Source organism: Echinops telfairi, unplaced genomic scaffold, assembly GCF_000313985.2.
Source record: "Echinops telfairi isolate 266 unplaced genomic scaffold, ASM31398v2 ScPeMD7_7400;HRSCAF=8409, whole genome shotgun sequence".
Classification (NCBI taxonomy): Eukaryota; Metazoa; Chordata; class Mammalia; order Afrosoricida; family Tenrecidae; genus Echinops; species Echinops telfairi.
The window spans coordinates 12,276,124-12,300,353 of NW_022111300.1; the positions used below are offsets into that span (position 1 = coordinate 12,276,124).

Below are 24,230 nucleotides of genomic sequence, written 5' to 3' on the forward strand. Positions count from 1 at the left end.
TAAATGCCCTTTGCCTCCTAGTTCTTTCCTCTATTTCATTTTACTTTCCTCTTGTCCCACTATCATGCTCAGCCTTCATTTGGGTTTCAGTGATTCCTCTTGGTTACATTGCCCTTGATCAATCTCTACCAGGTCTCTTACACCTTCCTTGCCACGGATTTTGGATCACTTGTGGTTCCCTTGTCCCTGGATTTGTTAACACCACTTCCTTTCCCCCACCGTCCCCTCTCCCATGTCCCCCCAGAGCCATCGGTCCTATTGTTTTCTCCTCCAGATTGTTTATCCAGCCTATCTTATCTAGATAAATGCATAAAATTATTTTCATTGCTACTTCATAACTGTAATTTTGGAACTGTTATGAGTTATAATGTAAATATCTGATATGCAGGATGTATTTTCATTGTTACCAATTGAACATAATTAAAGCATAGTGATTAATCACAAAAACAATATGCAATTATATATTGTGAAATATTAATTTCTAATTACAAATCAATGAAATTTTTTCTTGAAACATGGTGTAGCATGGGTAGCAGTCTTAGTATAACAACAGTAAATTACATTGCTACATTTTGCAACAGTATGCATGAAAAGCTAACTTCAGTGTGAAGGTTAAGATAGCTTCTTTCTCACCAGATCAGAAATTCTTGGGGCAGTCTTTGCAAGAGCACAACGGAGATCATCTTCCACAAGTCTACTTCTGTATTTAGACTTGATAACCAACAAGCTGGATGTTGTTGGAAATGGAAGAAGAAGGCTCAACACAGCCTCAGACAGAACAGGATAGGACTGCAAACACTTGATCCAGAATTTTGTAACTGGAATTATAGAGAAATCATTTCTCGCTGCATCGCTGTTAATAAGTTCAACAAACTCCTTTTGTGCTGTCTCAGGAACATCTTCAACTTTGACTGTGAATGAGCTTCTGGCAAGTGCAAACGGGGTGTCAGGTACATTTGGAAAGCACAATGAAATTTAGTCTGCAAGTCTGTGCAGGTGTTCTTTCATAGAAATTATCATTGTAATCTTTTTGTCTGGTTCAATGTCATATTCCTTAAAGAAATCAGATACGGTAGGCAATATGTAGATTTCATGTTCATCCAACTTTTTTTGCCAAATAAAGCTGAAGTTTTATTTGGACTGATTGGATCTTTTCAGACAAATTGAGGCATGTTACATTTGGTCCTTGCAGTGATCAATTTAACTCATTCAAGATGGCAACCAAGAAAGCTATTTCCTGCAGTTCACTTTTATTGCTGAAAAGTGCTTCAAACTGTGGTCTCGCTTTCTGATTAAAAAACGTTTTGAATTCATCATGAAGCTCAAAAACACGTTTTAAAACTTTTCCTGTCGACAACCATCTCACTTCAGTGTGAAATAGCAGAGCATTATTCGGCGCATTCAACTCGTTGCACAGTTGCGAAAACAGTCGAGCACTGTTTAAAGTGCTTGCCTTTACAAAATTGACACAACTTATGAAGCATTTCATTGCTTCTTGTAACTCTTGTGGCAGCGTCTTCATTGTTAATATTTGCCAATGAATCATACAATGAGTTCCGATGACTTTTGGTGACTCGTTCAGTATCAAACATTGGAATCCAGATCGACATGCTAGCATAGCTGTAGCACTATCCATGCAAACACCACAAACTTTTTCCCAAATGATCTTATGCTCTTTCAGAAATGAATCATCTTTGTCAACTACATCACATGCAGTAGTTATTTCAAGATGTTTGCAAAAAAGAAACTCATCTTTAAAGTTGTCATCATTAATATACCTCACGTAAACCAGAAACTGTAAACAGTTTGCAACGTCTGTAGGTTCATCAATCTGGATGCTAAATATTAGAAGTGGAGCAGATTTAATTTCCTGGATTACCTGATCAAGAATATCAGGAGACATGTCATCTATTCTTCTGCAGATAGTGTCATTAGATAAGGAAATTGCATTCAATTTTGTAACAAATTGGTCACCAATCATAACTCAAACAATGTCTTTGGAGGCTGGCAACAGTAAATCCTCAGCAATGGTGTGAGGTTTTATAGTTCTGGTGATTCTGACTGCTACCAAATATGAAGTTTCAATGGTTGCTATGTTTTTTGAGTGGTAATTGCCACCAGTGTCAAGTCTGGCTTTCTTGTGTTCATCAGCTTTGCTTCTAAAATAGTTGGTATCTTTACCTGCAAATCTCGGATGCTTGCTATCAAAATGGCGTTTTAGTTTGTTCAGCTTCATAGATTCGGCTTATAGAACTTCACAACATATAACACATTATGGTTTCTCAATTCCTGCTAGAATTATTGAGGTAAAACCATACCGCAAAAAATCCTCCACACCAGCCTGTGTGATCATGAGGTGTCGATGGGATCAGGTATCAGGCATCTAAGACCCAGAACAAAACCATACCCAAGGTGAATGGGGGGCAGGGGCATGGAGTGGAGGCCCAATGCCGATCCATAGACAATTGGACATCCCCTCACAGAGGGGTCACAGGAAAGAGATGAGTCAGTCAGGGTGCGGTGTAGCATCGATGAAACACACAACTTTCCTTTAGCTCTTTGGTGCTTCCTTCCCCCCCACTATCATGACCTCAATTCTACCTTACAAATCGGATTAGACCAGAGCATGCACACTGCTACAGATAAGAGCCCACAACACAGGGAATCCAGGATACATAAACCCCTCAGGGCCAACAATGAATGTAGAGGTACCAGTAGATTTGGCGGTGCTGGGGGCAGAAAAGGGGAATGGATCACAAGGATCGATCTAGAACCCCCTCCCAAGGGGACAAATAATGGAAAAATGGATGAGGAGCAACAGAGGACGATGTAAGATATGGAAATAATAATCTATAACTTATCAAGGGTTTGTGAGGGAGGGTGAGCAGGGGAGGGAGGGGAAAGAAATGGGTAGCAGATAGAACACGAATACAATGGATTTTTGCAGGTTAACATTTGTGTTCTGAATTACTTAAGGCACAAGAAAATACTGAAGAAATCGTTCATTATATTATGAATTACCACACTTATAAAATATTTTAAACTATAGTTTATAACCTAGATAAACCAAAATCCTCACAACTGAGTCAATATGTAACTTCATGATATGGAAGTTGTCAACAATTTCATTTTGCCAGGATCAACAATTGATGCTCATGGAAGCATCAGTCAAGAGATCAAAGGACGCCTTGCATTGGTTAAACCTGCTGCACAGGATCACTATAAAGTGTTGAAAAACAAAGATGTCACTTTGAGAACTAAAGTGTGCTTGACCCAGGGCAATGTATTCTGAACTGCCTCATATGCAAGTGAAAGTTGACCATTAAATAAAGAAGACCAAAGAAGAATTGATGCATTTGAATTATGATGTTGGCAAAGAATATTGAAAATACCACAGACTTCCAGGAGAACAAACAAGTCTGTCTTGGAAGAAGTACATTTAGAATGTTCCTTAGAAGAAAGAATGGTGAGACTATGCTTGGTTGATTGATTGCTGGTATTTTTTGTATTTGGGGCCTGTTATCAGGAGAGACCAGTCCCTGAAGAAGGACCTCATGCTTAATAAAATATAGAGGCATTGAAAAAGGGGCTGATTCCCTCCCAGGGGGACAGACAACAGAAAGGTAGGTGAAGGGAAACATCGGTCAGTGTAAGACATGAAAAAGAAAATTTACAAATTATCAAGGATTCATGAGGGAGGGAGGAGAAAAAATGAGGAGCTGATACCAAGAGCTCAAGTAGAAAGAAAATGTTTTGAAAATGATGGTGGCAACAATGTACAAATGTGCTCGACACAATGGATGTATATGTGGATTGTGATAAGAGTTGTACGATAAAATTAAAAATAAAGAGGAAGACCTTTGACAAGATGGACGGAGAGACAGTGGCTGAAACATTGAGCTTCAACATGGCAAATGTGAGGATGGTGCAGAAGTGGGCAGTGTTTCCATTTCACATGGCGTTGCTATGAGTTGAAACTGACTCAGTGGCACCTAGCCATAAAATCAGCATAATATTCACATTTATATTTCCTTTAAAATACAACAGAACCCTGTTGGCATATTGGTTTTGCACTCGGCTGTAATCCACATGGTAGGCAGTTGGAAACCACTAACATTTCGGCAGGAGAAACACTGTGAATCATTGTTCCAGTTTTTAATATTTTCTTTGTTGTTGTCAACTGAGGTTTTTCTTCTGCTTCATTCTGCCATTGTTGTTGACAGTTTATTTGTGTTTTGTTTTGATTTTGTATTTTTTTATATGAAACCCAGAAAAGACAATAGTTTCAAAGAGACGTAGCAGGAGAAGTGAGAGAGAAACGGAGCGCTAACAGCGAGTACAGGGAAGAAGAAATAGTCTGGAATTGACTGTGGTGATGGTTTCACAGCTCTTGTGAATGTGACTGAACTAGTGAAATAAATGCAAGATATATGAATTCTACGTTGGTGAAACTGTCCAAAATAAGTAAACTTTTTAAAAATGAGTGCATACAGCCTTTTTATGAAGATGGTGCCGCAGGTGAATAAGGAAATCCCTGTCCTTCCCCAAACTGAAGCCAAAGCAAAAGTGTTAAAGACCAAGAAGGTCAGGCTGAAATGCATCCACAGCCCAAAATAAGATCTGCACTTCACTCACTTTCTGGGCCCCAAACACTGAGGCTACGAAGCTAGCCTAGTCTGTGGCAAATCAACAGACACTCCACAAGAATGAGAGGAGAAACTTCCTGGAAAATCAAATTACAACCAGGGGAGAGGGGCATGTACATTTCAGAAAAGACACTTATATTTCTGAGGTTGAGTATGGTGGGTAAATGGGGAGGAGCAACCTCACAGTAGGAAGGGATTTTAACCAATAATTGTAGGGAAACTAAGGGAGAATAAACCCAAATCTATATTCCTGAATAGACACTTTCGCTTAAGTTTCTACCCAACCCTCAGTTAGCCATGCCATGGACTGAGCACTATAATGATCTTACACAGAGGCCTAACAGAGAACACAGCATCCCCCAAGGACCACCCTCGTTGTGGAAGCCCGACTGAACAAACTGGGACCTACCTGAAAACTACCTATAGCCCTTGGATTTAGGAATGAAATTCCCTGATGGGAAAGGCAGCAAGTGATGGCTACCCCAAGATGTGGAAATGGTGGTCATTGTCCCTTGGGTGGGACCCCTTCCTTAGTGGGTGTCTAATGAAAGGAGACCCAGAACCATCATGTATTTACTATCTCAACGCTCCCCTTGCATTAGTCTAGCAGGTATTAATCTGATAGTCAAGGATCTGCCTTTGTAAAAAATGTTACAGGAAAACTTCCCCTAGCACCAACCCCCATGCTCCATGCAAACTGAACTCAATTATTTAAGAGTTCAATTTGCATACACTAACAACTCATAGGCTGCAGTTCCCAGCCAAAATATAGTCACATAACCTCCTCCTTTCAACAGTACCTTAAATTCCATGCCATTGGATAAATTACTGATGTTATCAATGCAATTGCCTCATACCCCAGGGGGTGATTGACAATGTTTTTCTTTTTTCTTTTGTTTTGTTTTTGGTTTCTTCATTGTTGTTGATTGGGGAGAGAGCGGTTGTTTGGTTGATTGGTTTTGTTTTTTGTGTAATAAAATGATAATATGACCACTAAAGTAAACCAGAGCCATTCACAACATACGGATAAGCAGATAGGTTCTGGGTTTGCACTTAATTCTAGGCCCAATCCAAAAACAGTTGATTCTTATAATATGGCCCTGCTCTATACTCACTTTCATGAAGAGATCACTGATGATATGGGTGCGACAGCAAAGTGTGGTGAAGAAAACAGATGGTGGCCAGCTATCAATTGGAATAGTGTCTGGGGCCTTAAAGGCTTGTAATCAAACAAGCAGCTCTCTAAGGGAGGCATCAACTAAGCCCACTTGGGTGAAGTAAAGCAGCCTGAGTAATCCAAAGATGACAATAACATAGTCCAAATATGCTGAAAAGAAAGTTATCAAGCTAAACTTGTAAACGCCAAATTTGTAGAAGACTAAGGAGGAGAGTGGGATCCCAAAATCCATCTATAAAGTATATATAGTCAAATTAAGCCTCTGGCAGATCCTTTCTGGCCATAGTCAAGGGACCCAAATAGCTTTGCTACCAGACAGAGATTATTGTAAATTTGATTATAGTTCATGGAACTGTGGTATAATATGATACCTGGTCAGACCTCCTTCTTGATCCAACCTGAATTTGCTCTAGGTTTAAATATTTCTTGTTCATGACAGAAATTTCCTTTCTGGCTTTTAAAAAATATTGTTTTCTTTTACTCTTTATTGTTATCTTTATATTATTATTTTCTTTCTGTTTTGTTTTTATTTCTGTTACAAGGAGTGGATGCATAGAGACAATAACAGATGCAATGGCTTGTGGGGGATGGGAGCTAGGGAGAGTAGGGGGAACTGGGAGCAAATGAATGCAGAAGGAAGGAGAGAGCACTAGAATGGATTGTGATGATGTCTATACAATCTATAAAAGCGACTTAACTTTGGGAGTATATGATATGGAAAGTTTATATCAATAAGACTATTAAATAATTAAATAATTTAAAAAGTGTTAAAAAAAAGAAGGCAGCCTAAATATCCTCAGAAGATAGCTCCAGGAGAAATGAGCTTGACCACTATGTCATCATCAAGTTCCCCCTGACTGAGACAGCCATGGAGAAGACAGAAGATAGCAACACACTTTTACTGATTGTGGACGTCAAGGCCAACACGCTCTAGATCAGACGTCATGAAGCAGCTCAGTGACATTGGCATAGCCAAAGTCAACATCCTCATCAGGCCCGACAGAGAGAAGAAAGCCTATGTTCAACTGGCTCCTGGCTATGTTCCTGTAGAATCTAAAGTTTAGATGTTGCCTACACAATTGGAATCATCTACACTAAGTCCAGCTGGTTAATTCTAAATATAAACTCTTTCAATAAATAAAAAAGTGCCTATAAAATAGGTGAAGTCCAAAACAAGCTCTCGGGTTTGTACCAATGTTAGTATCCTGGTTTTACTATGGCACACTACTCAACATTGGGAAACCGGGTGAAAGGGGAAGGGGATCTCTCTGAACTAACTACTCCAATTCCCGGTCAATCTGTAATTATTTCAAATAAGAAAACTAATGTTTATTTAGTAAGAACACAAACACTTTTCAAACAACAGTTTCTGGGAAATATTAGTATTCATAATATTTTGAAAGTACCAAGTGAATTGTTTTAGCTTGAACGTATTTTCTTTTTTTCTCACTACAACCAAACTTTTCAGTAGGTGCAAGTATTAAAGAGAAGGTATGAGTGTTGGATAAACACAAATTACTGTCACTAATCAACTAGACTTCTGAATTAAGTTTTTGGAATTAAGGAAATCAAACATTTTTGTGGGAAATTATTTTTTTACAGTTGATTTACCAAGGTTAATATCCTCTCTGATTAAAGTAGTATATGGTTAAAAAAAAACACATGGAAGTTAACAATAAGAGTAAAATGTACCCAGCTATATAGTACTACCTAGCAAAAACCGTTTTATGTATGTCTATAAACAAGTTTAAATCTCAAAACAACAGTTTACTCTAGATTTTCTTATATTCTCATTTTATGGATGAGGACCAGAAAGCACAGAGGTGTCTCACAGGTACTAATGCAGTGACAGATTAATAAGATTATACAGACTTTCCGCTATAGTCACATTTTATGATGGACATCTTTCAAGAAGCATACTGTTCAAAAATTTTTTTCTTCAATTACATTAGCATGTGTGATATTTCTTCATCAGTTTTCGCTCATTGTTCATTCCTTTTTGCTCACCAGGCAGGAAATAAAAGAAGCAACACTACTTTCAGTGTTCCTTTCTCCGTATTAAAACGACAATAAATAAATAAATAACCTCTGTGAGGAGAGAATGAGTAGGAACATTTGGATTTGAAAGCTGAAATGACTTCAGTGTAGGGTTGAAATTTACGTTACTATTGTTTAATAGGGATTACATGAACAAAAAGAGCGGATGTTTGAAGACGTCATCAGTAAGTGCTCATCGCTCGTCTTGGACGCCATGTGAGAAACGGACTGAGTTGACACCTGGTCCAGGGCCAGGCCCTCCCAGTAAAACTGCAAATTGAGCGCCCACAGGGGGCGGGGCGGAGGGGGCACAGCCCACTCCCAAGGGCGGTCAGGGCGATCCCACACGCTCTATTGGGGGCTTCCTGGCGGCAACCGGAAGCTGCAGAAGTCCTTCCGGGCCAGTGCAAGGGCTTCGGGCAGCTGCACGTGGCGGCCTCATCACTGCGTCGTGTTGAGTTCGATCCCGTTCTGTACTTGGTCTAATCCAGCGCCATGGCCTCGCGGTACGACCGAGCGATCACTGTCTTCTCGCCCGACGGACACCTTTTCCAAGTGGAATATGCGCAGGAAGCGGTGAAGAAAGGCTCCACGGCGGTGAGTCGGCCCAGCCGGGGCCTCGGCTCAGGCCGGCCTCGGCCGGTTTCCTCGGCCCGCTTTGTGGGCGCAGGGCAGGCAGGACAGCTTCACCCCGATTTGTGAGAATTGCTTTGTCCATTTTGTCGGGGGAGGGACAATTTCTGAGATCTGGCAGCGGAAACGGCGGTAGATTTCATTGGTTTCTGTGTGTGTGTGTGTGTGTGTGTGTGTGTGTGTGTGTGTGTGTTGCTGCTGTAATCTTGCGACATTCAACTTTTTATTAAGAAAAGATTTCCTACCTGACTTCCGTGTGTGTGTGTGTGTGTTGCTGCTGTAATCTTGCGATAGTCAACTTTTTACTAAGATTTCCTACCCGACTTCCAGAAAGTCCACTTCCTAAGGAAGTCACCCACTGTCATTGCGTGGATTCCAGAGCATACGGTAGCAACCCTATCGGACAGGGTAGAACTGTCCACTTTGGACTTCGAATAGTTTAAATCTTTGTGGGAGCTGGAAGCTCATCTTTCTGCTGCCAAAGTCAGCCTAGTGTAACAATTCCTTATGGTTGGAAGCCTGCCAGCCCTGAAACATAAGGAATCCAGGTGGTGCTTAGCTTGGTTAAGGGCTTGGCTGCAAACGGAAAGATTGGGACTTCTAACCTACTAGCTCACGGGTTGTGGGCCGTGGGGGGATGGGGGTGGAGGTGATGAGGCTTGCAATCTGCGCCCATAAAGATTTTAAAAAACCGAGCCCACTGCCATGGAGTAGATGCCAACTCATAGGAACCTTTTAGGACAGAGTAGGAGAGTGGTTGGTGAGTTTCAACCGCTGACCTTGCGGTTACCATCTGATCACCAATAGGTTTCCTTTCTGTAAAAATGACAGCCTGAGAAGCCCTTTGCGCAGCTCTACTCTGTTCTATAGCATCATGTTGAGTCAGAATTAACCCCCTAGCGCCCAGTCCCTGAAAGATGAACTAAACCAATGTAAGATTAAGCACTTGTTGAATAGTGAACAGTTAAAAAAAAAACCAGTAGTCCATTTACCAAACTCTTAGGCCCATTGAAAATAATTGTCCTAAGATTTGCACCCAAATACTTGGCAGCCTTTGAGAGGCTCAGAACCCCAAGAATCTCTACTCTTTTGTCACATTTTTTTGTTTGTTGTATTTAAAGGTAAGATTGGGAAATTCCTTTTAAGCTACATATCCACATTTCTGAAAAAACTTTTACCAAGTCCTAGCTTATGAATTCAAAGGATCAGATGTTTTTTCCCTCTTTTTAATCTCACAAATACCATGAATATGTTCGCTGTATATTTTAGAAACTTACACATTAGCTATCAGAATAAACAGTGCATTTCTTAGTGGTACCTTTAGTTTCTCCTTTCACACAACTTCTTCATGTAAGGAAATAATTCACTTTTATTGTGCATCCATCAAAGATAAAGTGGTTAAAAATAACACTAGAAATATTCTTATCATTTTAAAAAGTATTTTCCTACTTAATTGGGCCCACTAGTTTTGTTTTTGTTTTATAGGTATTTTTTAGAATTATAAATGTACAAAAAGCCTTTTGTAGCTAAAACCAAAAGGGTACCATTTTGATTAAAAAAAAAAACACCCCAAAATGTATATAATCCCCAGCATGGCATGCAGCATATGTTAGAAAATAATGCCCAAGCTTTCAAGTCTAAAATAAGGGAGTAATGGGAGGAGACTGGGGTGTAATAAGAAACCACATTGGCTCATTTAAAATGTTTTAAGAATGCTATAGAACTGATTGATAGTTCCTTTGTAATGAGCTGTAAAAGGGTAAGGATATAAAAATACCTATAGTGGGCATTTTTAAAGACCTATTGGAAGAATGAGACCATTTTGTCAAAGGGTTCTGAAATTAGAATTTGCATCTTTGTATGGAGTTATTCATTGTGTTTCCTTGAGGGGACTCTGCCCTTTTACATAGTGGAAAGTTTATAATGGCACTTATTTATTAAACTATATCACAAAACATTCTGCTTTTAAATGACAGTTGAAATGATGAGTCCTAAGCAAGCCAAGTTTGACCACTTTTGACCAGGGTGCGGTATTACGTGCTTAATGATAGAAAAGTTAAAAACCGCAATTCCAGGCCATGGATCCCAGTTCCTTTCTTGACGGAGCATGGAGTGAAGCACAGGTCTGCTTTCTTGTTGTTTCTGTTCCCTTTTCTAGAAATGAGAACTATGTTTGAATAGCATTTGGAGAGATAATAGCCTTTCTTCTTCAGAGCCAAAACAACGAAAGGAATCTTTCATAATATTCCCATGAAAAAGTTGTGGTTCATTATTCTGTCATCCTGTCCTTTCCCTGACCCCAACTGTTACTGGCTCTACATTTCCTACCTTATCAAATATCAGTTTCACTATCTGGCCACACATTCTTGCGTAATCCTCATCTGTCCTCCTTAATTCAAGTGACAGCTTCAGGATTTTATGAATGTATCAGGCTGATAGATGCTTTTGCCCTTGGAGCTGGGAAGAGAAAAAAATAATAACATTCTTCCTCTAAACTTCTTACTACTCACACTTCTCCTTCTCTATAAAGCTCCCTGTGATCCGTTCCAGTCATCGCGGACCTGTTTCTTCTACTGAGTGAATCATCTGTACTGTAGAGTATTGTGCTATATTTACTAATTGGCCTTGTATTCCCTTCAAGTTCAGTTATGTTAACAATCCCCGCATCCTAAGTGAATAGTAAGACCCTTGAGGCTATCAGTAGTGGAATTCATTTTATAAAAAGTTCAATCACACCATACTCAACTGAGGGAGTAGGAAATAACCATTTAAGTAATATGTATTTTGTACCAGAAATTTTAAGTTGTCTAATTATAAGGGCAGTATTTAATCTCTTTTTTGTATGTGTAGAAATTATGATTCAGATTCTTTAATAAATTGAAGGAATCCATCAAACCAATGATGGGAGTACATATTTACACTTAAAATTTTCTTTCAAAACCTCTACTCTGCATTGTACCATGGAAGTAATTCAATAAATATATATGTATACATATATATTGTTAGTTAGCTGTTGGTATGGTGTGGAATCTTGATATGGAAACTAAAGATTAAGGGAGAGAGCCATGGTAGCATAGTGGGCTACGCATTGGGCTACTAACTGCAGGGTCAGAAGTTCAAAATCACCAGCCGTTCTACAGGAGAAAAAAGAGAGAGACTTTCTACTTCTATAAAAGAGTTACAGTCCTAGAAATCCCACAGGGGTAGATCTGCCCTATCCTATAGGGTCACTATGAGTTGGAATCAATTTGATGACTGTGTTTGGTTTTGAGGTTTAGGGAAAGAAATCTTACTGCCTGCTAACCCGGTAGCTGGAGCTCACCCAGCAGGCTGCAGGAACGAGACTCTGGTTCTCTCCTCCTGTGAAGGTGACAGTCTAGAAACCCTGGTGGCGCTGTTACGTTCTGTCACATGGGGTTGCTGTAAGGTGAAATCAGCTCAGTGACACCCTACAAGCACAGCAGGATAAGGGAAGTGTTCCTACAAAGGTGGTATTGAAGCAGACATGAAGATGAAAGATAGCCAGGTGGAGTATTCCTGGCAAAGGAGAAAGCGTGTGGGAAGAACAAATAGCCAAAGGCAGTTGTGTCCTATGTTCTGGGAACTGGAAAGCATTTGTGATTGTCGAGACAATGGGAACATAGGAAGAGATGAAGCTAGAAACAGGGACTGTGTCATTGAGTGCTTTTAAACTCTATTGGTGGTCAGTGTTTCAACCCCACTGTAAAGATTTGCAGTCTACTCCTGTAAAGATTTACAGTCTCTGAAGCCCTGTACAGGGTCACTATGAGTTAGAATTGGCTTGATGGTAGTAGCTTTGGTGAGTCTTAAGGCAGCGGTTCTCAACCTGTGGATCACGACCCCTTTGGGGGTCGAACAACCTGGTTGGTTACCTGATTCATAACTAGCAAAATTACAGTTAAGAAGTAGCAACAAAAATAAGTTTATGGTTGGAGGGTCACCACCACATGAGGAACTATACTAAAGGGTCGCACATTAGAAGGTGGAGAACCACTGTCTTAAGAGAAGAAGCCTTAAAGGGTTTTAATGTGCCTGTTATCATTATTTCAATGTAAAGGAACCTAAAATCCACACAACTGGACCAGTAAGTAACCATGATAAATGGAGAAAAAGTTGAAGTTGTCCAGGATTTCGTTTTGCTTGGACCCTCAATCAGTGCTTATGGACGAAGCAGTCAAGAGATCAGATGACACACTGTATTGGGTAAATCTGCTGTACAATGCCATAACACACTATGGGTAGTCTTGAGAAAAATGGGAATTCCAGAATACTTAATTTTGCTCATTTGGAACCTATGCGTGGATCAAGAGGCAGTTGTACAAACAATACTGCACGGTTTAAAATCAGGAAAGATGTGTGTGAGGGTTTATCCTCTCACGATATTCAATCTGTGTGCTGAGAAAAGAATTAGAGAAGCTGGATTATATGAAGAAGAGTGTGTCATCAGGATTGGACGAAGGCTTAACCACCTGTAGTATACAGATGACGCAACCTTGCTTGCTGAAAGTGAGGAGGCCCTGAAGCACTTACTGATGAAGATGAGGACGGGACTGGAGTCTTCAGTATGGATTGCAACTCAGTGCAAAGAAGACCAGAATCCTCACAACACGATAAATGAGAAAAGATTGATGTCCAGGATTTCATGTTGCTTCGATCCTAATCAATGTGCATGGAAGTGGTAGTCAATAGATCAAATGAATTGCATTGGAGAAATCTGTTACGCAAGACCTCTTGAGAGCGTTGCAAAGCAGGGAGGTTACTTTGCGAACTAAGGTGCCCCTGGCCCAAGCCACTGGTGGATTGTAAACACCATGGCTTGTGCCAGGGGCACCTTAGTTGTAATCGCCTCATATGTGTGTGAGGGTTGGACATTGGGTAAGGAAGACCAAAGAAGAATCAATGTGTTTGAATTGGTGCTGGTGAAGAATATTGAAAAACATGAACAAACCAATCTGCTTTGGAAGACATACAGCCAGAATGCTCCGTAGAATGAAGGATGGCTTAGAAGGAAGACTTCACCTCACACTCTTTGGACATGTTGTCAGGAGAGACCAGTCCTTGGAGAAGTACCTCATGCTTGGTAAGGTAGAAGGGAAATAAAATCTATGATAGGACTGAGTCATGTTTAGCTCTGTTACATATGGGATCACTCTGAGTTGACATTGACTTGACAGCTCATACCAACAACATTGCCATTATCTTTATTACTGTTATTCTGTTCTAGTATCAGATTTTCTCTTAATTGCTTATGGTCCCCAGTCTCTATTCCGCCAAATTTTGTGATAGTAGGAGAGGTTTTACTGCATTTTATCAACTTATCTTTATGCTTGCCCACTAAGGATTTCTTGATCTTTCAAATTTCTATTTGTCATTTTTGCTTTGCATTTGGGGGCTTTCTAGTAAGGTAGTACCAATGCAACTATTTGCCCGGAAATCTACTTTTCTAGCTTTTATTTATTTATTTTATTTTTATTTATTTATTTTTAATCAATTTATTGGGGCTCATACAATTCATCACAATACATAGATCAGTTGTGTAAAGCACATCTATACATTTGTTGCCCTCATTATTCCCAAAATTCGCTTTCCTCTTGAGTTCCCGGAATCAGCTCATTTTCCTTTTTCCCCTCCCCTTCCCTTCCGTCCTCCCCTCTCCCCATGCACCCTTGATAATTTATAAATTATTATTTTATCTTATATTACACTGTCCGGCGTCTCCCTTCACCCACCCCTCTGCTACCCATCCCCCAGAAAAGAGGTTATATGTAGCTCCCTGTGATTCATTCCCCCTTTCTACACCCCCTTTCCCTCCTGGTATCACCACTGTCACCCCTGGTCCTGAGGGGCTCATCTGTCCTAGATTCCCTGCGTTTCCAATTCCCATCTGTACCGCTGTGCATCATCTGGTCTAACCAGGTCTGCAAGGCAAAATTGGGGTCCTGGTAGTTGGGGGGAGTTTTCTAGCTTTTATAATTAAGGAAAAGGCTTTTCCCCCTAAGACAAGTGTTAAAGTAACTTGATTTTAATGTTAAAATTGATAGTGAATTATGTTTTTTTCATTGATTTTACAGGTTGGAATTCGAGGTACCAATATAGTTGTACTCGGAGTAGAAAAAAAATCTGTTGCCAAGCTTCAAGATGAAAGAACTGTGAGGAAAATCTGTGCCCTTGATGACCATGTCTGCATGGCTTTTGCAGGTACTCAAGGGCCCTTAGTATTGTTAAGTCAGCACAGCTGGCCTCTCTATTGCTTTTGAGCTATATATGCAGCACATGTGAGCTAGTACAACCATTCAGTACTAAAAACAATAAACTCATCGTTTAAGGCAAAAGAGAGCTCTGCTTGTGTAGTGGGTTACACATTGAGCTGCTAGTCACAAAGTCAGCAGTTTGAATCCACCAGCCTCTCTGGAGGAAAAATGATGAAGCTATCTGTTCCTCTAAGGATTCAGAGGCTTGTAAACCTAGAGGCAGTTCTACTCTGTCATATGAGGCCGCTATAACAGAGTTTGGGAGTGAGTTTGGTGGAGTGTTTTGTTTTCGGTCTTAAGGAAAATTACAACTCTGTATCCACTGCATATACAGGTTGCCTTACAGTCTGTCCTCAAATTTCCTGTACCCACTGGAGTACTTGGATAAGCATTCCATGAAGTAGTACCTACTACCCCATGAATGTTATGTTCGTTTACCCTAAACAGGTTGTACACACAAGACAATACAACGAATAAGTCATAGTGTTGGCAATGGTGAAAGTCTTTTCAATTGCTTAAAGAGACAACAGGAAAACAAGTGGTCCGTCCTAGCTCAAAAGCACCCTAACAAAAAAGAAAACTGAGGGCACCCCTTTCTTTGCCTCTTCAAAAAAGACCCTGACTAAATAATTTATAAATTTTCAAGGGTTCATGAGGGTAGGAGGATGGGGGAGGGAGGAGAAAAGAAAGGAGCTGATACCAAGGACTCAAGTAGAAAGAAAATGTTTTGAGAATGATGATGGCAACATATGTATAAATGTGCTTGATACAATTGACAATTGATGTATGGATTATTTTAAGAGCTATAAGATCCCCCAATAAAAAGATTTATTAAAGTAAAATAAAAATAACTTGCAAAAAAAGGACCCCACTATCTTATCCCACCCATCTCATTTTCCAGTGATTGTATCAGAGGGGGTACCCCCCAAAAACTGGATTATTTTTCTCCAAAGATATATATTAAAATTTTTTTTACAAAACAACCTTTTGGCTTTCAAAGTACTCGCCATTACACTTAATACATTTGTCAAATCTACAATTCCATTCTTGACACATTTTTCAAATTCAACTGTTTGGATGGCTGACAGCACCTCCCTCATTTTTTTCTTCACTTCTTCTACATCATCAAATCACTGCCCATTCATGTCCCTCTGCATTCGCAGAAACAAAAAGAAGTTGCATGGAGCTATCTCAGGTGAGTAAGGTGCATGGGACGAGAGTGGCATGCTGGGTTTTTTGGGGGTTTTTTTGCCAAAAACTGGTGCACTGAAAGGGCTGCATGAGCAGGTGTATTGTCATGGTGGCAAAACCAGTCTCTCATTTGCCACAAATCAGGCTTTTTTTCTTGAACACTGTTAGGCAATCTTTTCAGAACCTCTAAATAGAAAGCTTGATTAAGTCTGATCTGGTGGAATGAACTCCAAATGCCCTATCCCCATTCATATCACATCCAGTTTTTGTAGGGTACTCCCTCGTATTTTACTTTGGTTGATTCAGCTCTTTTATTTCATCATATCTTCCATTCACATTAGCTATTTTACATTTACAGCCAGTTTCAAAGTCTCTTCTGACACTCATGTAGATCTTTTCTTTGTTTCCTGTCTCAATAATGACCTTTTGCTTTTTTCATATATGTCATTCTTGATGTCATCTCACAGTTCCTCTGGTCTTTGATCATTAGTGTTCAGTGCATCAAATTATTCTTGAGGCAGCTTCTAAATTCAGGTGGGATAGACTCAAGACTATAATTAGGCTTTGGTTGACTTGCTAGTTATTTATTTATTTACTTACTTATGGACTTGTTTTAATTGTTCTTCGGTTTCAACTTGAACTTGCAAATAACAGATTGTTGGTTCTATCATTGACCCTTGGCTTTGTTTTAGCTAATGATATTGAGATACTCCATTATCTCTTCCTACAAATGTAGTTGATTTGACTCCTTTTAAAACGATGATTGATATAGATTTGATTCTGATGTATACTTTTTGGCAATCTCCATATGTGTAATTGTCTTATGTTGGGGAAAAAAGCTCTTTGCAGTGAATGAGTTATTGGTCCTGTAATAGTCTCCATATGCTCTCTACCTTCATTTCTGTCGTCACAGCCATATTTTCCAACCATCAACCCTTCTTCACTGTTTGCAGCTTTCATATTCCGATCACCAATAATTATCATTTTCAAGTTTGATAAGTTTCACACTGTTAGAATTCTTCAATTTGTAGTTGCTGCATAATTTGAATAATAATCATATTGTCTTCTTTGTAGGCATAAAGATAGCCTATCACAGAGATCATTGTACTCAACATAGTTCTTGAAGTGTTCTTTTTTGCTAATGAGTGAGACAATATTCCTTTTGACACATCACTGCTGCCATAGTAGATCATATGATTGTCTGATTCATGACCAATAGCAGCCCATTTCAACCCACGAGTGCCTCCCATCCCAATGTTTCTATGTCCCGTTTCATTTGTCACAACTTCCAATTCTCATCAAGGCATATTTTTCACATTCTATGTTCCTGTTACTATTGGGCGTTTACAGTTGTTTCTTCTCAGGTTGAGTCATGCCCCGTCAGTGCGAGAAGGAAGGTCCTGAGAGCTTTGTTCCACCCACATTCTCCGTGGCAATTCTGTATCGAGTGCCTTTCAACTTGAAGTGCTCATCTCTGGCACTAAATCAAAGAATGCTCTGCTGTTATTCATAATATTTTAGGTGCTTAATTTTTCAGAAATGGACCACTTATTCTTCCTAGTCTGGAGTCTCCTTCATAATGTTGAAATATTTTAATAATGAACACATGGGGGGCAAAGGAATACAGTTCTGTTTTGAAAAAATACTTTTGTTCTGTTTTGATAATAGTATTTGGGGGGAAAAATTACGAAAAAGTGGGAAACTTGAAAAATGTGTTTAGATGTGGAATTCCACTTAGTGGAAATTTTACATTACAATAGTATCTTCACTGTAAAGTTTTAGTTTAAATTTGTAAGCACTAGATTGAAGGCTCATTACATGTTTATTTATAAATAGCAAGTTGTAATTTCAGATCCTACTTTTAATTAAATATAATGTGTTCTTACTGTAGCCAGTTAGTATTAATTAATATGTGAGGGAGGCTTCAAAAAGTTTGCAGGAAATTTTTATTATCTTTCTATTCCATTTTTCATGAACATTTAGGGCCCTTTGTCTCTTGCAGTCACTACTAGTGTTAAAAACTGGCATATAAATGTACACAATATTGTTTATATGGTTTGGCAGGTTTATGACTAATTATTTTTTTCTTGGATCACTCATTTGTTGTATACTACTTTTTAAAGAATGATAGTTATATGTTTCTTCAGTGTGGGATCATGTTTACATTCTTAAAGATAAATACTTGCATATCTTCTACCAGATACTATTTTATAATGGAGTGGTGTTTGAATCTTCTCTTGCCATTTCTTTTCCGCAAATACCATTCGAGAGAGAAGAGGATCCATTCCTCTTTCTGTAATTGAGTATCTGATTACAGTTGACACTCTGCCTGTGAGTATTAGGGTGACTCCAGTGGTAGCATGTCTGACACCCGCTTCATGGTTGGCTGATAGTTATTTATCTTCAGGAACTGACAATTCTTCCAGGTTTGTAGAAACAGGATGTGGAATGGCATTGAGGGGTAATCATTGTTTAGGGATACAAATGATTGATGATTTGATTAGGAATAGCAGTTTCAGAGCTCTGGTGAATTTTCGGGTTTTTTGGCCGTATGGTATAAAGAATGTAAGGGGAGGGAGAAATTAAATTAAAACTGACCATGGGAAGGTCAGATGCCAAAGAGGTTGTACATACAAATGTTTGCAATTATGTGGCTATTGAAGTTTGTCATGAATATGTTATTTTCCTCAGAAACACGGTCGGTTTCTTTATCCAAGTATTGGGAATTACCACATGGCGTTTGATATTATTGTGTTCTAATGTTCTTACGGCCTTTGATCCTAGCCAGAGAGCTGAGAAGTGCCATATTCATATTTGTATTGAAAGCAGTTTTAATTCATTAAATTAGTGTTTGATGATAAAGTAATATTCATTGTTTTCATAAGAAGAAATTGGGTGATTTCATAGTTTAGGTATGAAGTTGATTTCTTCTGATGGCTGGATTCAGCATAGACCATCAACCTTTAAATAGTGTGTCATTGAGATATTTTTAGATAGGTTTATAATAAATCTGATATTTTAAGGAATTTGCTATACTTCCAAAAATATGGTTATAAAGGTTCTGAAAAAATATTTTACTCATAATATTGTATTTTTATAATACAAGTCTTTTCAAGTCAGAGTTTTATCAATAACTGTTAGTGATTTTGTATAAATACTTATTAATGCCTCGTGACTAAATCAACTACTATGAATAAACTGGTTTGATCTTCTGGAAATTGTTTTCTTAACATTTGTCTTTAAACAATTCTTTAAAACTAGTTTATTTTTTTAAACTATTTTATTTAAAAGGCAAATAAGAATGTATCAAACTAAGTCTTGAAGTAAATAAATCAGAATTTGGAATAACCAATGCTTTTATTTTCCAAGCCCTTTAAAATCAGAATTTGAGAAAAACAGTGGATACTATATGAAAGATTTCATAATACCCAAACCCTTCTGACACAGAAAGTCACCTTTTTCGGTACTGTATTGAATCCTTTTCTAGGACTCACAGCTGACGCGAGAGTAGTAATCAACAGAGCCCGCGTGGAGTGCCAGAGTCATAAGCTTACAGTGGAGGACCCAGTCACTGTGGAATACATAACTCGCTTCATAGCAACTCTAAAGCAGGTGAGCTGCGAGTCTTACACGGTGCTTCGTGCTTTCTCCCTCTCCGTCATTACGAGTGCTAGTATGGAAGTACCATCAATCCAACCATTTGGGAAGCCGTCTGCCTTCCAAAAGTAAATCTTTGTAACACAAGAGCCTGAGTTCAGTAATAGAATGGATTGATCACCAGACATATTTTAATCTGTAATAATTCTGGGAATAATTAAAAATTCTAAAGGACCAATAAATATGATCTTTTACGGGAGTCACTATGCTTCTGGAGTTATATCAATAAGAAACCGTCTTTGACATTTTCCAAATTTTGGAATAGCATGATTCTTTCACCTATAAACCTGCACACAATCAGGTTGGCTTCTGATTCTAGATATTGATACATAGTTTAACATGAAGTATAATCACGATATGCACAGTTAACTTTTTCACTTCATTTTTATTTTATGCATGTCAGTATAGTCCTTAGAGTTATCATTTTTACTAACTATATGAGAGGGCTTAGAAAATTTTGTAGGAAAGTTGAATGAAGAGTTATTTGGATTCCCCCACACTGAACTTGTTGAAGCACCAATGCCTATATCTGGTTTCTATCTGATAATTTATTGTCTCCAGTTTCTTTTTCAGTAGTTCCCTCACTTGGACTTGTTTTTTTTTTTTAATTTTAATAGTAGTATTGTCTTTTTCACAGCTGTTCCCCCCCTTTTCAATCATATTGTTAATTATATAACAGGATGGAATTATTAGATCAGAAATTGTAACTTTTTTGTTTTTTTTTTAATCAATTTATTGGGGCTCATACAATTCATCACAATACATAGATCAATTGTGAATTGTAACTGTTTTTAAGGCAGGTGTTATGTGGTGTAATTGCTTTCTGGAAAAGACTAGGCCAGATTGTATTGTGTAAAAAGCAATGCATAAATATATCTCTGAAGAATCAGCAATGCATAATGTGGAGTTTTCCATTTTTTCTTTCATCTTGCAAATAAAAACAATGTAGCACTCTTAGTTGTCTTATTTTGTATTGTATAATTAGTATTATGGTTGAATTATTTCCACATATTTATTTGGTTTCCACATGTGTGTTCTTCTCCTAGTGAAAAATGTCTTTCCTTTATGATAAGCACTTCGGTGGTTAAGAATGTATCCCAGGAGCTAGAATATTTTAGTGTAAATGCTAGCTTTGCTACTTCATTGCCTGTTTTGTCTCAATATAATTATTTATAAAATGTATATTACAATAATACCTCATTTTATGAATTTAATACATTTAAAGCATTTAGCATTCTTCTCCCATGGATTTTGTCATCTACCCACTTAGAAACTTTTATAAAAAGTTCTATCCATTCACAATAAAAATTATTTACACTCAAAAAGTTGGCAGTCCTTACTCATCTAGGGGTGCCTTAGAAGACAGTGGTGATCTGCTTCTGAAAGATCACAGCTTTGAACACCCTGCTTTGTAACACGTTGGGTTGTCATGAGTTAGAGTTGACTCAGTGACAACTGGTCAGAAGCTTTTGTTTTGTTTTGTTTATTGGTTTTTACGTTCAGTATAGTGTATTATTAAAGTTACTTATAACAAAGTTCGTGTATGTTGGGACGGGTTGACTAGAGAAACAAAACTAGAGATACTCATATATGTATAAGAAAGAGCTTTATATCAAGAAGTAATTGTCTATCAGGAAAACACCCCAGCCCAGTCCAACTCAAGTTCATAAGTCCAATACTAGTCCGTAAGTCTGATACTAACCCATAAATCCCACTTCAGACTCAAGCAGCCATGTGCACTGATGCAGAATGCAGGGACATCACAGGCCAGTGGATGCAGAGTTGTGTGGATCCAAATGGCTGTGGCTCTGGCAGTTCTCCACAGCACAAAAGTGAAGCAGAGAGAGACTGGGAGTTTCCCAGGACCCTCCTTATAAGGAGGTCACGCCTACAAGGAGGCACCATCAGGCTGTGATTTAATTGACAAGCTAAGCTTCGCCCCTGCACTTCAAGTTGACATGAAATTATGTAGCTACCACACCCTATATTTGATTTTATCTTGTTCATTCATACTGTAAGAAATTCAACTGGGCTGATTGCACCCTGGGAAACAGCTGACAAGGCACACGGACCCACCCTGATGGCACCCCTGGGTATTGGAGAAGCTATGCAGAGACCCCTGCCAGTGCTGAGGTGTTTCCAGTGCCACTGGATCCAAAGACTGTCTACCCACTGGCCTGTGATCTTCTACATTTGGCATCACTGCATGTGTTTTGTGAGTCTGAAGAGGACTTTATAGATTGATATAGGACACATGGCCTACTATTGGACTTAAGGACTTGATCCGGACTGACTGGGATGTTTTCTCAATGTTCAGTTGCTCTTGTATATAAATCTTTCTTATACACACACACACAAAAAAAAAGAAATTCAACTGGAAAATTATTTTCCCAGTAATTAAAAAGCATCTACCGAGAAACAGTACAGAAGCAGAGCGTATATATACTCTGTTCCCAATTGTGCTTTGAAGGTTTTCTTATGAAAATAAAAATCTATGCAGAACGTATTTTATGAGGGGGGGTTCAAAGCCTTCATAGGAAAATGGCATGAAAAGGACTGGAACTTCCCCACTAACCTTTTGAAGCCCTCTTGTGTATGTTGCCCATTTGTAGGTGTGGGGCTGTCGTTGGGGAGGCCCTGGGCCTCTGGACAAAAAGAGAAAGATCCTTTTAGATGCAACTTTTGCAGTTTTATGCCACTTTAACCCTGTGTATATGAGGTGTACTACTTCATTTAAAAATAAAAATGGAAAAGAAAAATGGTTGATTAAGGAAATGAATAAAAATTCTCTCTTCCTTAACATTAGGGAATACAGAGGGATTAAGACTGGCATATTCATTCAGAGGCCAACTATCTGCATTAATATTTTGAGGGACATTGTAAAATTACATATAATGTGATGAGATTCAGAGATTAAAGGATCCCAAAGTAGATATAATGCATAGACAAGATCAAGAAGAAAAGTACTATAAAACTATTTGAAACTCAGAGCTATATACAGTTCCCAAAGTTGGCCAAAACTTTTGCCCTGAACTTTTTGTCAGGATTATCTCCACAACTTCTGGAGACACCAGTCCCATGGATTTGGCACATGCGCTTCACCCCCTTCTATATAAATCCAGAAAGTTCCTGGCACTCAAATAGAATAAGATACAATTGTGTCAGTGTCCCGTTGTCTGTGAAGAAAAAGTGGGCTTTTTTTCTCGAAAAGGAACAAAAGCTTTCTTGTCTTGGGACTGAAAGTAATGTCTTACTTGCTTTTCAGATAGAGATAGCGTAGTATATTGGTCAAGACAGTTCTTGTAATAATAGTAACAGTTGCAGTGTCCTTCTAGTTAAACCAAGGGTGTGTTTCCAAAGCACAGTTCGTGATGACACTTTCAGAAAAACCTCACTGTCATACAGTCTGTTCTGACTTGGAGTTGCTGAGGTTAATAACCTTTAGAAGAGAGATAGCCTCATCTTTCTCCTGAGGAGTAGCTAGTGGGCTTGAACCACTGACTTTGGTAGTTGGCAGCCCAATATTTCCTGGACCACACCACCAGGGCTCTTTTACTTGGAACCAGTTCTCTGGTGGAATAAAGAGATTGCAATCTAATTATATTACTCAAATGTAGGTAAAACAATGAGACTACAATTATAAAACCTTATATAGTCAAATCTGTGCCTTTTACTTTACGGACTATGCACATTGATTTCTTTAAAATGTTATCTTGCATGGAGATTAGGTATTTCAGTTAGGTTTCAGGAAAGGGTTTCTAAAATGTATAGATTAGGCTTAATAAAGTAGATTGTTTTGGCAGGAATAGTTTATTGTTAGAATTTACCTGTTAAGTAATAGTTTATATTTTAATGACATCATAAAATCAACCTTTATTTTTCAGAAATATACTCAGAGCAATGGACGAAGACCTTTTGGTATTTCTGCCTTAATTGTAGGTTTTGATGATGATGGTATCCCACGCTTATATCAGACAGATCCCTCTGGTACCTATCATGCTTGGAAGGTAAACTTTGAATTTGTTAACATTTTTGTTGAAGTTGCAGAAGGTGTGGCAGAAAGTGTTAGCTGTATGCTAAATACGTGAGTGCTTCCAGGAACATGACACAGCTTAGGTTGCATAATTCTGATTACTTTTGCTGGTCACAGACTTTATAAATTGTGTCACAAATTCTTGTACTCGTAAGACTTTAGCTTATCAGAAACGATGGTACTTTACATATGAACAGCTTAATGTCTTAATCACAGGGCCTTTTCCTTTTATAGATATGAAACAAATCAATCTTAAGTATATATAAAAATTAAATAAATAAATGGAGCTAGGTAAAAGATGTAACTCGTCTCTATTGATTGTGCAGTCTTCAAATTAGTATTGCTCCATATAGATGTCTGCCTTGCCCAAGAATAGTCTTTCTCCTCTTTATAAAGAAGTGAGAGGGAATATAAACCCTTTACTGGAATATCTAGTGCATCTTATTGTATAGTCTATCTAGGAGAGGCAGACCACCCAAATATGAGTCTGTGCTTAAGCATCAAGACATTACAGTAGTATTGATATAAAACTCTCACTGCCATAGAGTCAATGCTGACTCATAGCAACCTCCTATGGGTTTCTG

General features: G+C 38.5%; 1 protein-coding gene across 1 annotated transcript in view; it reads left to right on the forward strand.

The window, feature by feature from the left end:
* The first annotated feature begins 8,336 nt into the window (after positions 1-8,336).
* The window catches only part of PSMA8 (proteasome 20S subunit alpha 8), a 52,167-nt gene continuing 36,273 nt past the window's right edge, over positions 8,337-24,230 (forward strand). The window contains exons 1-4 of the mRNA XM_004702920.2: positions 8,337-8,457; positions 14,586-14,712; positions 19,444-19,568; positions 23,498-23,620. Coding sequence (XP_004702977.1) covers positions 8,356-8,457; positions 14,586-14,712; positions 19,444-19,568; positions 23,498-23,620 — 477 coding nt within the window. The 5' untranslated portion in view covers positions 8,337-8,355. The remainder of the gene's footprint in view (positions 8,458-14,585; positions 14,713-19,443; positions 19,569-23,497; positions 23,621-24,230) is intronic.